This window comes from Salmo trutta, chromosome 31 (assembly GCF_901001165.1).
Source record: "Salmo trutta chromosome 31, fSalTru1.1, whole genome shotgun sequence".
Classification (NCBI taxonomy): Eukaryota; Metazoa; Chordata; class Actinopteri; order Salmoniformes; family Salmonidae; genus Salmo; species Salmo trutta.
The window spans coordinates 32,194,301-32,210,645 of record NC_042987.1 but is presented as its reverse complement, the minus strand read 5'-3'; the positions used below and the strand labels follow the sequence as shown (position 1 = coordinate 32,210,645).

Genomic DNA, 16,345 nt, shown 5'->3' with positions numbered 1-16,345 from the left:
CAATATGGAAATAAAGTTCCCATACCCGCGCCATTATCAACGTTTTATAGGCTGCCATCATAATATAATATAAATGTTTTCAATTGGCGAAACACTTACATGACTAGACATAATATAGAGATCAATTAATATGACATAGGCAATTGATACATGTTTAGACGATTAGGCCTAAAAGCAACTCACATCAAAATGATTTGCATGATGTAAAGGCGAGAGTAAGATCAATCGTAAACTCAAGGGTTTAAAATAACAAGTGACAGGCCGCCAAAAACCCAGGATGAACCTTGGGATAGCTCCAGTCCCAGGACCGTGGGGTTATAATTCGGAGAGGTGAGGACACTTGGCAAGGCTCGAGAGGTATTCTTATCGGGAAGCTCTTGTGACACTTGGGCGTTTAAACCTTTCAGATGCGCCGGACAGTAGTCGCACTAAGCCCAGCGCAAAGCCCAGCGCAAAGCAGCTTTGGAGAAGAGGCGCTGAGAAGAACGCGTTCTCGCTTTAATTGCTTTAGAAACGGTCCTCACAAAGAGACACTGCCCAGATTTACCTCCCGTTTAAGTTCTTATTTCCATTGGTTCACAAGTTAATCCTCTTTCTTTCTCAGACCTCAAGAAGAAACCGAGTGATAGACGAAGGCAACAGAAACCAGACAGGGACAAGAGTTTGTTTGCGGGGCAGATTGACAGTTTAGCAGAACTTTTTACAGTAAAAATGACTATACCATAACTGTAATAGTCTATGTATGGACGGTATATATCTGCTAAGGCAGATATATACAAAGACATAACATAATAATCATAATAATAATAATAATAATTATTATTAATAATGGTTAAAACATAAATAAAAAAGGTTATTATTGTTGTGGTGATTGAATGTTATAACGTTGGAATGACATTAATTTCAATCAGGCTCATTTAGCCAAGTAGCCGATGCATCATTTAGTTAACTAAGTAAATAGTTCTGAATTGGACTAATACAGTCAAAAGCTTCACTTTCACATTTGTACAAAACCGAGCACATAATTGACCCCCAAAATAGCCTAATTTAAAGCAAAGATTAGGACCAACTTCTAAGCGTGCAACTTCAAAATCAGAATTCTGTATTTGGACCATAAGGAGCAAAAACAGACCTACACCACCAAATTGGAATATAAACAATATGTAACCCTTATATTACCTATTGTCTAAAGATCATGTGTAAAAACATAAAACTACGTTAAACCTATTTTCTTGGAAAATCGTAATCCTGTTTACTGCACAAATGTGATATTGGTACCAGTTTCTCTAACTTTCATATACAAAAACAAAAAAACACATTAGGATTCATCCCATGCAAAATCATATTTCCTGTGGTTTAGTTTCAGACTGCAGATATTGACAACAGTGCCTTAATTGGAATAGTAATTGTATAACATTGTTTACAGTGTGTAATTCGTGCGTAATGTCTACCCGTCTTTGGGTACCTGCAAAATACCCCTCTCTTCTCTCTCTCTCTCTCTCTCTCTCTCACACACACACACACACACACACACACACACACACACACACACACACACACACACACACACACACACACACACACACACACACACACACACACTCACTCTCTCTCTCTCTCGGACAGAAGTATGTTTCCCAAAAAAAGTTGCAGAACAGTCTATACTATACTAGTCCAAACATATTCATGTTTTGAGTGCCATACATATTTCAAAGGGGGCATGTGTTATATAGAGGGTGAAAATGCAATATTCTCTATTCCATAGGATATTTTGTTTGCAATTCAAATTTCTGTGGATGAGAAACATGGTCAGGGATAAAACTCCGGTTAGGATTTTGTCCCTGGCCCGCTTTCCCAAAGAATGTTTTATAAAATATGCAAGCTTTACGTTAAAAGGCCTACTTTGCGCTGCCCTTAATTCCCACCTAAACGGTTTTGCTCCGGGAGAAGAGATCTTCTCTACGACCCCTTCAAGAAGAGAAGGGCATTATTGTTTTAATCCTCTTACCCGCAGTCATTTGAAGACAGGGGTTTTTGGAGGCTGAGATGGCGTCTTGTCTTCCCTATCCTAGCCCAAATCCTTCAAGGCCGGGAGAGATTCTAAAGGCACTAGCCTGGCATCTATTAGCGATCTCTCCAAAAGTCTTTGCACCGGCGCGCTCTCCTCCAATGGCACGAGGAAAGCCGAAATGCAAATAAAACCAACGTATGAGGTTTTCCAAAACCCAAAGAGATCCATGTACATCACTAATGCCAAAGTGTTCTGAGGAATTTACATTTCATTGCACACAAAAAAATACATTCAGAAATATTTTATTAAAAAAACACAAAATCATTTTAGACCCTGCAACGGCAATGTCTGTCACTGGCCATAGGAAACATTGAAGTTACCACACTGAATTTAAAACTGGCTTCTTTGTCCATGTATAAATCAATATAAGTCATTATTATAAAATTATCAAAAATATTAGAAAATAAGTATTGAATATTGTTTTATCTTTTTAAAGATATTTGAACAGCGTTTAATAAATTCTGGAAATGTCATCCATCTCCCAATTAGGGGCTACTCAATTCACTGATCCAATATCCCTCAAAGGCAAGAAAAATCTAAGTATACTTGTTTTTACGTCTTGCTTTCCAGAATTGAAAGGAGTTGATACTCTTCTTAATCCATAAACTGACTGAATGTTTATCAATTCAAACGCAAATGCGAAACAAATATATGTTGATATGGGAATCTGCAGAAATTATATTCTAAAGTTGATGATTTCGAAAATAGGTATGGTCATTGGCCAAACGTCCGCTACTAATGGTGGAGAAAGAGCCTCTTTATTTGATTGACAGCTTCAAGGACCACTAGAAAGCTTACATGACCTCACGGAGCACGCTTTAAAATCCCTCTTCAGCTCGTGGCCCAGTAGATGGCAGCTTCCTATGTTGAGCGCGAGACGCACAGGATTCAGACACGCGTAAAGTAGCAGAGCACGCGTTTCACACAGAACTGTATGGACTTCCCAATCGCACGAAGAGCACGAGAAAGGTGGACATTATAAACAAGGAGCCATAGCAATAATACGAATCTTAAGAAAATCACTTCAGAATCGGGATACACTTCCAAGCAGCACAACATCCAAAGGCAACTCGGCTGACCAAGCAAGAGGTAAGAAGTTTTAGGACATCTCTGGGACTGGGTCAACCAACCTGTCAATGCTGTTAACAATAGTGTTGATACACATGTGGTGGAACAATATTTACATTATTGGTGCACACTTTATGCGTATAATAAACCTAATGGTAATTGCACGATATGATATTATGTTTTACAAGACGTTGTCGATCAAATATCGAGCGAGCATTTACAGTATAGCGAGTACAGTAAAATTATATTTTGGCTGCAGATGTAAAGGCAAGACTTGACATAAGTAATAAAGTAGGCCTATTGAATTGGATAAGATTCAAGTACATTTTTATATAATTAAAATGAGGACATCCAAAAATGGTATATTAGAAAATAAATCAAATGAATATGTAGATATGCAGTGTTTTGTGGAAGTACTTCAGTCATTTCCATCTGGGAATTATGACGCAAGAATTTGTTGAGCATGAGGATTTCATGGCCTGGTATTGTAACTTTTATAGGCGGAACAGCTACATTTCATGTCATTTCCCTTTCATAATTATTGACAATCAGAAAAATAAAGTACATTTTCAACCCTCAGATTTATAGGTTCAAATTGAATAAACCAAAAAAAAGGTATGTTTTATTTTATCTTTCGTTTAGCAGGGAGTCGCCATAGAGACTGGTGTCTCTTTTAAAGGAGCCCTGCATATACCATTTCATGGAACTATAACATCAAATACAATATCAAATAAGTCAAATACAAAAAACAACACAAATTGCACAGACCCATGCCATTGTGTCAATCTGAAATTGCAATGAAATGGTTGTAATAGTAAATGAAGGAATAGTTTGTCAGGACTAGGGATTTAGGCTACGTTGTTAACCCGTGTTGCCTCCGCCTCCTCATGTGAAATTCTCTAATCAAACACTTTTCTCGCGGCTATGGACAGTCTGGAATACAAAATATGACTCTGACACCCCAAAGGCCAGATTGTCGCTTGCCATACACGAGTCTCCTCGGGCCGAAGGGTTTTTAGCAATAACATTTTTCCTAATTTAGTCCGATCAAAAGGTTGCAATGTACATGGCCAATTTTCATAATGCTGTTTTAATAAGCGAAGCTTTGAACAGTGCTGCCTGGGGCACTCAAAAACATACAGCCCGGAGAAGGGATAGGCATATGAATAGACAACAATGGCAGCTAGACAGAATAAGTAGGCTTGTGTGATAAATATGGTAGGCCTATCATAACAGTACAATGATCAATAACAATACAATGCATGAAAAACGTGAAAGTACAAAATAAGAATTAGTATGATTAAGTAGCCTCGTTCTCTATCGCTCTACTCACGCACGTGCACACGGACGCACACACACACGCGCGCACGCTGTTGAACAGCACTGTATGTCCGTCGGTGTCGGCGTTGATGATAAATGGAGAGCCTCGCAGTCGAAACCTATTTGCACTTCCATTAGACGGGGAGCCAAATGGGGATCAACATGCATATTTTACCCACGGAGAAGCCATACATCTCAGCCAAAACGTTGCCCCGCGGGGCGATGGGATAAGAGGCCGCGAGAGAGGGGAGGGAGGAAAGCGGACCCATTCAACTCAAATACTTGGGGGACCAAAGTAAATGTTTAGCGAAGCGCCGTCCTTCTGTCCAGGCGAATTAACCTATTCCCTCTTGCCCTGTGATCACATTCATCAGGCACTGCAGTGTAATAGGTTGGGAATAGGCACAGCTCCCTCATGCACACACAGCTCCCTCATGCACACACAGCTCCCTCATGCACACACAGTTCCCTCATTCACACAGCTCCCTCATGCACACACAGCTCCCTCATGCACACACAGTTCCCTCATGCACACACAGCTCCCTCATGCACACACAGCTCCCTCATGCACACACAGTTCCCTCATGCACACACAGCTCCCTCATGCACACACAGCTCCCTCATGCACACACAGCTCCCTCATGCACACACAGCTCCCTCATGCACACACAGCTCCCTCATGCACACACAGTTCCCTCATGCACACACAGCTCCCTCATGCACACACAGTTCCCTCATGCACACACAGCTCCCTCATTCACACACACAGAACATGGACAGCAGCTTCATGGTTTTATAGGTCTGATTTTATTGCTCAGATTATGAGTTGTTACAAAAAACTTTCAGAATGCAAAAAGGGGGGGAAAAAGGCAAATTCCTATTTATTTGGATGGAGTGTTTGATTCATTCATTTGATTTAATTGTTAATAAAACACATTTTTATTTATTTTATTTTTACGGAGTCAATGCTGAGACCAACGTCTCCTTTCCTCCAGATGAGCCCTGTTTAGCACAACAATGCACATCAAAAAACACTATACACATTAAACTACACATCCACATTCAAATACACGTTATTATAAACAACAATACATGAAAAGCAAAACACAATGATAAAAGCAGATACAGTCTTTAGTAATGGTGCTATGGCCTGATAGAGAGCTCTATCTGAACGCAATCAAATATTGAAATAAACGTTGTAATAATATAATTGTCAAAATCCTTCATAATATAATATCGATAGGCCTAACATTATAAAATAACAATAATAGAAAATAACAGTTTACCAGGCCTATTACATTGTTGTGTAGGTTACAACCATATCATTTAAGGTCTTACTATATCATAAATGAACATGATTAAGGGATTTAGTGACATTGGATTAAGTATTGTCAAGGGTAATGAAGTCAATGAACTTCAAGTAAAGGCTTACTTCTCAAGCATGTTAGCAATTACAGTTAATATTCAATTAAATACATAAATTTGATCCTTATCACAGACTGCATTAAGTGCAGCGTCACTTTTTTTTAATTGAATTGCGTGTGGATAACTGAAATTCTTGACTGAATTTGAATTATCACAGCCTCCTTAGCCTTGGGCAAGACTTGAGGCAGTTCATAATGTTGTATAATATTCTTATGTACAATTTAATATGTATAAATTGACTAGAATAAATATGAGTCCCAATGCGCTCTTATATCAAGCTTATCTTCGAGGTTGTGGTGATAGAATCAAGATACAGTCAAAGAGCAATTGAGCACCATGATATTTCGAAAACGACTAACTATTTGAATGACTTGAATAGGCCGACCTACATTTTCAATCAGCCGAATAACGCATGGACCTATACCTTTTTTGGTTTAATTTATATCAAAACATTCATATTATAAATATTCTTTGCCCCCAGTAACCCATAGTGAACTTACCCAAATCAAATCGTATTTGTCACATGCGCCGAATACAACCTTACCGTGAAATGCCTACTTTCAAGCTCTTAACCAACAATGCAGTTTAAAAAATATGAGTTAAGAAAATATTTACTAAATGAACTAAAGTTAAAAAAGTAACACAATAAAATAACAATAACGAGGCTAATAGCTGGAGTCTTTAGCATTTTTTAGTGCCTTCCTCTGACACCACCTGGTATAGAGGTCCTGGATGGCAGGAAGCTTGGCTCCAGTGATGTACTGGACCATACGCACTACTCTCTGTAGTGCCTTGCGGTCGGAGGCCGAGCAGTTGCCATACCAGGCAGTGATGCAACCAGTCAGGATGCTCTCTGGTGCAGCTGTAGAACTTTTTGAGGATCTTAGTATTCTGTATCGCAGATCCTGAACTGGCCAATGAAAATACACCTAAAGGAGCACATACACCAGTGAAGATGAAAACATTAGAGGCTACATTCAAGGCCTAACATGACAAAATGCTATAGTGAGGCAATTTAAGACTTTAGGAACCCTCTCCCGCTTCCAAATCTCCTGATACCTGCCATGCATGGGAATATTTATATATTTTCTCTCTGTTATAATCATAACCGCTCGAGCCTCGAAGATGTCCCTTCTTGTCAAAGACCTCGACACTAACATGTATCTAATCGTGTCCTGAAGCATTTCATTTTATCTATGGAAATCTTAAAGGGGCAAATAATAACCTACAAAAATGCAGGATGAGATATTTGGCCTCGGAGACCTTACATATAACCCGCTGGCCACAGACGTCAATTCAACGTATATTCCACGTTGGTTCAACATAATTTCATTGAAATGACTTGGAAACAGCGTTGATTCAACCAGTGAGCCCAGTGGGAAGGCTTTGATTCCTTTGCTGTAAAGTTGTTCTGTCCAATAAAATGAAGGATATACTTTTAATTAGACTTATTATTTTAACCTTAATTTAACTAGGCAAGTCAGTTAAGAACAAATTCTTATTTACAATGACGGCCTAGGAACAGTGGGTTAACTGCCTTGTTCAGGGGCAGAACGACAGTTACTGTCGTTTACTGGCCCAACACTCTACGTGCCACGAGAAAAGTGTTTGATCAGCGAATTTCACGTAAGGAGGCAGAGGCAACACAAGTTAACAACGTAGCCTAAATAGAAACCAACATGGTCCAACAAATAGTAGGCCTAGTTAAAAATAACTCAAGTGGCTGCTAAAATTCATAGGCTAACCGAATGAGATAATTCAGTAGGCCTAGCTAAAGCATTGGTATTGACAGAAGGTATTGAATAGCCTATCATTACCGTTCAATATAATACATTTTCGTAATTTAGCAGACGCTCTTAATCAGAGCGATTTACAGTAGTGAGTGCATGCATACACTTTCTTACTTGCATGTACTGGTCCCCTGTGGGAATAAAACCCACAACCCTGGCATTGCAAGTGCCATGCTCTATCAACTGAGCCACACGGGACCTCTGTGATTTCAGGTTGCCATCCCGGCGTGGAACAAATCTTCTTATACCATTTCCAAAGCGTTTCATCAACGCAATGATTTCTCAGCGCTTTCAAAGGGGATTTGCACCTTTGCTGCGATCACAGGGAAAGTAAGTCAATCAAATCCTTCATAAGGCATCCGTTACGCTTTATTACGTGAACGAGTGATAATTACGCCCTACCCCAATTAAAATAATAGTGTATAATTAATGGCTTGAACCAAGCGATAATTGGATATTATTAATGGTTAACGTTTTTGTCCAGATATTAAAATGTATTGCCCCTGAGCCATACGTCTACCTTGACGAAATGAAATGCGTCTGTATGCGATTCAAATGACCACGTCGTTGGCTATTACAAGCACCACACGACTCTGATAACTTTAACATGAACAAATTAAATCATGGTTCGTCAAGGATTAACCAACCTTGGTTGCACAGATAAACACAAAGGTCTGCAAAACGGCAACTTTATATGAGGTGATCAAATTATGAAATGCAATATGCATAAACTGCAAGTGCACCACTGTCTACACACAACATACAAAATATCCTGAACTGTCAGATCATTAAGCCAACAGTGAATTTAGACCGTTCATTACGCGCGTATCTAAAATGGGGACGTTTACGCATGCAACAATAGCCTATCAAACTCTCCGGACAGATAGCCAGATGAAAACATTCTAGCAAACGCTAACATGATCTATGCTTGTTTTCCAACAGGTAGCGGCCGTTATGCAGCACTATGGAGTGAACGGCTACTCTCTCCACGCGATGAACTCCCTGAGCGCAATGTACAACCTGCACCAGCAGGCCGCGCAACAGGCGCAGCATGCGCCAGACTACCGACCTTCAGTGCACGCGCTCACCCTCGCGGAGAGACTGGCTGGTAATTGAGTCCAACAAACAAACTTTTACACACACTAGGCATCACCTTTGATGATCACCTTCTGACATATCCCCCAATAGAATAGGGTACCATCCAATTAATTAAACTTGCCGTGTTTCTTCTCTTCCAACGGCTGCACATTTCAAGACATCATTCTGGAGGCTCGCTACGGGTCCCAGCACCGCAAACAGCGCCGGAGCCGCACCGCGTTCACCGCACAGCAGCTCGAGGCACTGGAGAAGACCTTTCAGAAGACCCACTATCCCGACGTTGTGATGCGCGAGCGCCTGGCCATGTGCACTAACCTCCCCGAGGCCCGCGTGCAGGTAACTAATGAATTAACATTCAGAATGCATGGTACCTGTAGACTGAAATACAAACAACATTGATTATTGTACCTGAATTATAATTTCATGAAATGCATTTACCACTGGGTAAACATTCCAGAAAAAAATGACTTTAGTCATTTGCAATTCTTCTTTGCTTTTCTTAAAGATGAACAGTAGGCAGGCCTACACCAATGTAACACACGTACATCCACAACCATTTGGCTTAATCTCTTGCACCCTGAGTATGCTTCTGACTGTCTCCCAATATGGCAACCTTTCAAACAGGTGTGGTTCAAGAACCGCCGGGCCAAATTTCGCAAGAAGCAGCGTAGCCTGCAGAAGGAACAGCTCCAGAAACAGAAGGAGGCCAACCGAGAAGGAGGTGACGAGGAGGAGGCTCCCACCACCATCACTCCAGAGAACCAGCTCCCCCCATCCTCTTCCTCCTTGGAGGTTGAGGGTCCGCCCCGTCTGTTGGTGTCGGAAATTAGCGTGGAGTTGAACGTGACCTCGGCAGAGCAGTCAGGCAGCGAGTCGGCCACAGAGGACAATGCCACCGATAAGGAGGAGGAGTCTAATCCACAGAGGGAGGAGTTAAAGAGTGAAAGGGTGATGACGCCCGGCAACGTCTCTCCACCCTGTAAACGACTTAGCCCCAAACCTGGTAAAGGACAAGCTCTTATGACTGGCACTTGTACAGCTCTAATATACTGTAGCTGGGGGGGCATTAGAAAACAGACAGTCAATCAGAGCATTCCTTTAGGATAGTCAATAAAGAGTAAACATATGAAATGCTCACATTGTTGTCCAACATCAGTTCATTTCAGTCATACTGGCAAATGAAGAAGTGGCACAACAGCTTTGCTGGTTCTTTGTTAGTTCTACATTTGTCTGCCTCCCTGCCCACCAGTAAAACTTAGTTTAATGTTATTGACTCATGCCTTTTCCCTTTACCCAGAATCCCCTATGGTCTCCCGGTCTGTGACGCCCTCGTCCAGTGGTGTCAGCGGTGGGATCTCCCAGAGCCACTCCTACTCCTCCTCCCCGCTCAGCCTCTTCTGCCTGCAGGAGCAGTTCCGCCAGCACATGGCTGCCACCAACAACATGGCACTCTACCCTTCCTTTGACATGGGCACCCCCCCATCTCTGCCCTACCTGGGCATGAATGTCAACATGTCTCCGGCGCCGCTGGGCTCCCTGCCCTGCCAATCCTACTACCAGTCCCTGTCCCACCACGCAGCGCAGCAGGTGTGGAACAGTCCCCTGCTCCAGGCCTCCGGAGGGCTCCCCAGCCAAAACAGCAAGACCACCAGCATCGAGAACCTCCGGATGCGGGCCAAGCAGCATGCGGCCTCCCTGGGACTGGACACGCTGCCTAACTAAACCCCAGGATCTTAGTGTGACCTAGCCGGGAGATCGGTACTACAACCCACCCATCCCTTGTCTGTAACCTCCGTAGCCCTATAGGAACCATATCCTCCAGCAGATGGTTTCGGGGCATTAGTAGCCAGAGTTCTGAAAACCAAAATGGCAAATCACCCTGGACCGAGTTGTCTTCTGCTTCTTGCTTTATCAGTTGCCTACCTTCTGGGATTGCACAGGCTATACACAGGATCTCTAAAGCAGAGCAAATACACTTCATAAGTATTTACCTGTCTAGTGTTGCACTTTGTGATAAAGACTTTGCAATGTAATGTTTACAGATAAAAGATGAATTTAGGCAGTTAAGGGAATTTGGGTCTTCAAGGGGGAAATACATTTGTGCCAGCATTGGTGGCATTGAGAGACTATTTGTACCGTGGGGCCATTACCATTTCAATTAGGTCATGTAGGTACATAGCACATTCTAAAAAAGCAAGCACATACAAAAATATAAACTCAAGCCATGTTCTCCTCAATTTCCTAATTAGAAGTGACTAATTTACCAGTTTAATGCCCAGTATTAAATCATGTTGTACAGAGACTGGCTTGGTAATGAGAAAATAATTTCAGTGACTAAATGTGCAAAGCTTTTAATTACATTTGGCCCTGGGCAGAGGGGAGGGGAGCATATGCAATTATGAACATGCATACTATTTATGATTCCCTAATATCCAAAGCTCTGAGCAGAAAAAATGCCACCAAGGCAAACAAATGATTAGTGTCACAACTCAATGTGTCCTGCTGCACAAACAAGATCATTTAATACAACACAAGGAGATGCACACATGGAGGAATTAACCGGCATATTTCATGTTTCCACCTCTTTTCACCATCTACCCCTGCTGATGTAACTTGGTAATAGCATCCCTCCACAAACTGAATGGGGGGGGGGGGGTAGTAGTCTCCAGTACTTTCTGTTGTACTGTGGCCAATCTTTAAACTCTTGTCAATTATGCACCTGTGATTCTCTCTGTGCTGGGGTCCCATCAAGTCCATCCACTCCGATAATGTAAATAATTGTAATATGTAAATTAAGAAGAAAAATAAGTCTATCTATTAATGTTTACTGATAAGGCAAATGTAAAGGTGTTCATATGTTGTTAATTGATCATAAACTGTCCAAGTAGGCGATTCCTATAGTTGTCAGTTGTACAATAGTATTTAAACGGGTCACGCCTTTCCATTACCTTCTATTCCCGGGACCACTGAAGCTATACTGTCTGGTAGTCTACATATGAGTTCCATTATCTTCTATTCCCGGGACTACTGAAGCTATACTGTCTGGTAGTCTACATATGAGTTCCATTATCTTCTATTCCCTGGACTACTGAAGCTATACTGTCTGGTAGTCTACATATGAGTTCCATTACCTTCTATTCCCTGGACTACTGAAGCTATACTGTCTTGTAGTCTACATATGAGTTCCATTACCTTCTATTCCCGGGACTACTGAAGCTATACTGTCTGGTAGTCTACATATGAGTTCCATTACCTTCTATTCCCTGGACTACTGAAGCTATACTGTCTGGTAGTCTACATATGAGTTCCATTATCTTCTATTCCCGGGACTACTGAAGCTATACTGTCTGGTAGTCTACATATGAGTTCCATTACCTTCTATTCCCTGGACTACTGAAGCTATACTGTCTGGTAGTCTACATATGAGTTCCATTACCTTCTATTCCCGGGACTACTGAAGCTATACTGTCTGGTAGTCTACATATGAGTTCCATTACCTTCTATTCCCGGGACTACTGAAGCTATACTGTCTGGTAGTCTACATATGAGTTCCATTACCTTCTATTCCCGGGACTACTGAAGCTATACTGTCTGGTAGTCTACATATGAGTTCCATTACCTTCTATTCCCGGGACTACTGAAGCTATACTGTCTGGTAGTCTACATATGAGTTCCATTACCTTCTATTCCCTAGACTACTGAAGCTATACTGTCTGGTAGTCTACATATGAGTTCCATTGTGGCTGTGATCGTAAAAGTTCTACTGTTTCCCTCCAGCCTGTCATACTAACTGGTCCAATGGTAGATTTAAAATGTTGGAGAGAATAATCTGGAAACCATAGGCATTATCATTTTTTCTCTGTTAACAATGTAAGTTTGAAAAGTGATGTTGTAAAATAAATCCTAAATAAAGCAATGCTTGGTCTTTACATACTGTAGCTTCCTTCTCTAGGTTTTTGTTCTCACATGCCAAAGCTAGCCACTGCTAAGGATTTACAAACAGTCTTCTTCCAGGGGAGGAAGGAGTGCAGTGTGGAGGAAGGGAATTCACTTTTAGAGGAAGAGAGAGAATGTGAGAAACGAGGGGGAAAAGGAAGGTGACAGGGACAACTAGAGGGAAAGACAGGCAATATACAGAATGGTAACACATTACTTGACACCCACTGTCATAACACATTAGGACATGGTCATAACCTGTCATATTATGGTCATAACACTGTCATGACCCATACATTTACACTTGTTGTGACATATATTGCGTTATTTTATGGCTGGTTATGACACCTACATAAGAGTATCAAAACCAACATTTATTCAAATGAGTTTCTTTCCCTGCCAAGAAGTTTCCTTTCGTTTGAAAGTTTGTTTTTTAAATCAGTTGTTGTAATGAATTCTTGTAGAAAATAGACTTCATGACACTGTCATGAAGCATTATGACCATCATAATCATATAAGCCAGATAGGCCTATCCCGTACATGCCCTTGTATCAGTCATCAGTCAAAATGAGGGTGTCTTGTCCTGCTGCTGAAACCCATTCCTGCATTCAGCCCAGTCATCAGCAGCAGAGCATCGGGCTAGGTGCATGTCTGACCTCAATGTGTGTGCAATTACAATGGTAATTCAATATGGTAAATTAAAAAAATATATATATATAACATAAAAATACTGTTGACACATAGGCTATGGTGTAATGGAATGTTTTGCCTTGTGTGGTAGGTTTTATGGGATTTTACACTCTTATGTAGGTGTCATAACCAGTCATAAAATAACACAATATATGTCACAACAGATCTAAATATATGTGTCAATGTTATGACCATATTATAACAGGTTATGACAAGTTATGTCAGTTGTTATGACATGGTTGACTGTGTCATAATGTGTTATGACGCTGGGTGTCAAGGAACGTGTTGCCCCAAAAATATATAAAACAGGAAAAGGTCAGAGAGAGAGAAAGAGAGCGAGAGCGAGAGAGAAGAAGGTAATCAGGAGAAATAAAAAGCACAGGGGACATAAGCCATCCCCGATGAATAAGCAGCCTATTATCCTGAAGAATGGCGGCCCGGGGCGGTGATTATGCCGCTATTATATCTTAAACAGCGTGGTTTGTCAAAATGCACAAGACCCCCCCCTCTCTCACACACACACACACCTTCCCCCCTCTGATAGCGTTCTAGGTTAGGATCGCTGCAATCCCCACCAACATCATGTTAACTGCCTCCTTGCTCTGCCCACTAAACTGCATGTTGATTGCCTGGCTGTGACATTGTTCAACTGCTAATTGATTTGTCCTCGTTAGATATATCCTCCCTAACGGTGTAAATACAAAAAAAATGCAATCTGTTATGGATAAACACTTCCTCAAAAGCAGATTACATGGGATAACAACCCAGATTAGCATAGTGTTCATGTGAATGTAACAACTTACCTCAACCTTGCTGTATTTTATTACAGTGTAGGTGTCCTATTTAAAGGGCATCCTTGCTATAACACAGATATGCCTCTCGATATGTAAAGCTGAATGTCCTTGTTATTCCGAGTAGCAATTTTCCCCTGGGATTTTGAACCAGCAAACTATGACAACACTACCAAGTGGTCTTTATCCAACCCCCAAACACATCAATGTAGGGACACACAGATACACACACCAGTGCCTGAGGGCCCAACGGGGACTGATGTAGTGTAGATTGTAATGCCGCAGGGTCAAGCGTGTTCAGCCTTGATGCAGGATAAGGTGCTCTTCTCTATATGATTCAGAGGAAAGTCTGCACAACGGCCAAATATCCCACCTCCCAATCCCCAAAAACTCTCTCGACATCAAGCTAACTGGAATAAGCCTCTATACCTGTATACCTCACCGGATCATTTAGTTGAGATAAATCAGTAAGAACATGACACTTATCTAGCCAAATACTGCTTCACTAGGTAAAGATCTGAATCTGGAGCCCTAAAGGAGGGTCAAATCCCAAAAGATAAACCTGACGATGTGGGCATACTGTAGTGTAGATGTAGCTGAACTTGCAGATTGCTGAACTCTCAGGACAAGAGATGTTTGTCCAAAACGTTGTGAGGAAAGATGCACCCTGATCTTTTAATTCGTCTGGAGCCCTCCTGCACAAAAATCACAGTGTACCATTCAATCAAGGTTTTTTTCTCTCCCGCCTCCATGGTTAAAGGTTTTAACCCTGCCAAGAATGAAAAGAGCCACCGTAAGAAACCCGGCCCATTGAGGTGTAACAGGCTCTGCTAGAATATGATTTGAATCCTGTTTCCAGCATTCTTTTAGCCCGCTGGCATCGCAATTTCGCCACATATTCTCCGAGCTGTCAACCCAGGGAAATCCCTCTAATAGCACATTGCCCAGATACACATTAAAATGCTCCTGGAAACCACCGGGAGCTTAGTGACACACATACACTTCTGATGTTCAACAGGCTTTTAAACATTGAAGTATTGAAAGTTTGAAGACTACCAATCCTTGTACTATTTCAAATTGCATGCAAGACCATGCTCCGAATAAATGTATTGTTGTTCTACATTTTTGTTGAAAAAAAGAAATAGTTCTGGATAAAAAGAAAGGAAAAGGATACAGAGGACAAAGGGGAGGAGTCCTGGCCAGAAGAGGACAAAGGGGAGGAGTCCTGGCCACAAGAGGACAAAGGGGAGGAGTCCTGGCCACAAGAGGACAAAGGGGAGGAGTCCTGGCCAGAAGAGGACAAAGGGGAGGAGTGATGGCCAGAAGAGGACAAAGGGGAGGAGTCCTGGCCACAAGAGGACAAAGGGGAGGAGTGATGGCCAGAAGAGGACAAAGGGGAGGAGTCCTGGCCAGAAGAGGACAAAGGGGAGGAGTCCTGGCCACAAGAGGACAACAGGTGGTTGACACTCTTCTTTAGTTCCACTTCATCTCCCATTCTATTGTTGGCCATTTTAAACACTCAGCCTGCCATCTCCTCAAGGATAATCCTCTTAGAGGAAGAAAAGAAAACAGCAATGTGAGTTGGGAGCAGTGCATCGCCTGTCCCTGGCCTGGTTGAGACACTGTGCCAGGCACGAATAGTTACACATCACAATATTCCATACTATGTTGAGATGATTTTACATCCCAAGTTTGTTTACTATTTGTTTATGTAAAGTCAGTTGATGACCAAAATGTTTGTAAAACATTTAGAAGTACAGAGCAGTATTAGGAAGCCTCACCAGCCCATCCCAAGTTTTGTCAATGTAACACCATTTACTGTAGAGCCTATGTCAAGTCAGTTGATACCTAATAAAGTTTTCAAAGCCACTGAAATAGTGTAGCGCTGATCGGGAGGCCATGCTGTGTCGTGTTTGAGCCCTGTGGCGGGTTGGTTTCCTGCTGGGCCCACTCTTCACAGTGTGTCTGGGACAAAGACCCCCACTGGTGAGATCCTCTCACTCACAGCGGACTGGGCCAGCCGTCTGATCCTCGCCTGTGGGCCTTAACACCCAGCAGAAGTTCCTATATGAACACATAGGCCTTGGGGCAGGATCACATATCTATCATAACCGTTCAGGGGGTTGCCTTTTGTCCTGACATCCCTTCTGATGGTT

The 16,345-nt window shown here is 41.9% G+C and overlaps 1 protein-coding gene across 1 annotated transcript; it reads left to right on the top strand.

Annotated features, from left to right (window-relative positions):
• Positions 1 to 2,845: 2,845 nt before the first annotated feature.
• On the top strand, positions 2,846 to 11,397 carry LOC115169985 (diencephalon/mesencephalon homeobox protein 1-A-like). Its single transcript, XM_029726161.1, has 5 exons — positions 2,846 to 3,160; positions 8,617 to 8,782; positions 8,930 to 9,108; positions 9,397 to 9,775; positions 10,070 to 11,397. Exons 2-5 carry the CDS (start codon positions 8,629 to 8,631, stop codon positions 10,492 to 10,494), a joined length of 1,137 nt encoding a protein of 378 aa, XP_029582021.1. The 5' UTR covers positions 2,846 to 3,160; positions 8,617 to 8,628; the 3' UTR covers positions 10,495 to 11,397.
• Positions 11,398 to 16,345: the final 4,948 nt, after the last annotated feature.

Excerpts from the sequence above, each read along its gene's own strand:
- LOC115169985 (XM_029726161.1), top strand. The coding sequence starts at position 8,629 with ATGCAGCACTATGGAGTGAACGGCTACTCTCTCCACGCGATGAACTCC. Across the intron at positions 9,109-9,396 it reads TCCCCGAGGCCCGCGTGCAG|GTGTGGTTCAAGAACCGCCG; the intron begins GTAACTAATGAA and ends CCTTTCAAACAG. Across the intron at positions 9,776-10,069 it reads ACGACTTAGCCCCAAACCTG|AATCCCCTATGGTCTCCCGG; the intron begins GTAAAGGACAAG and ends CCCTTTACCCAG.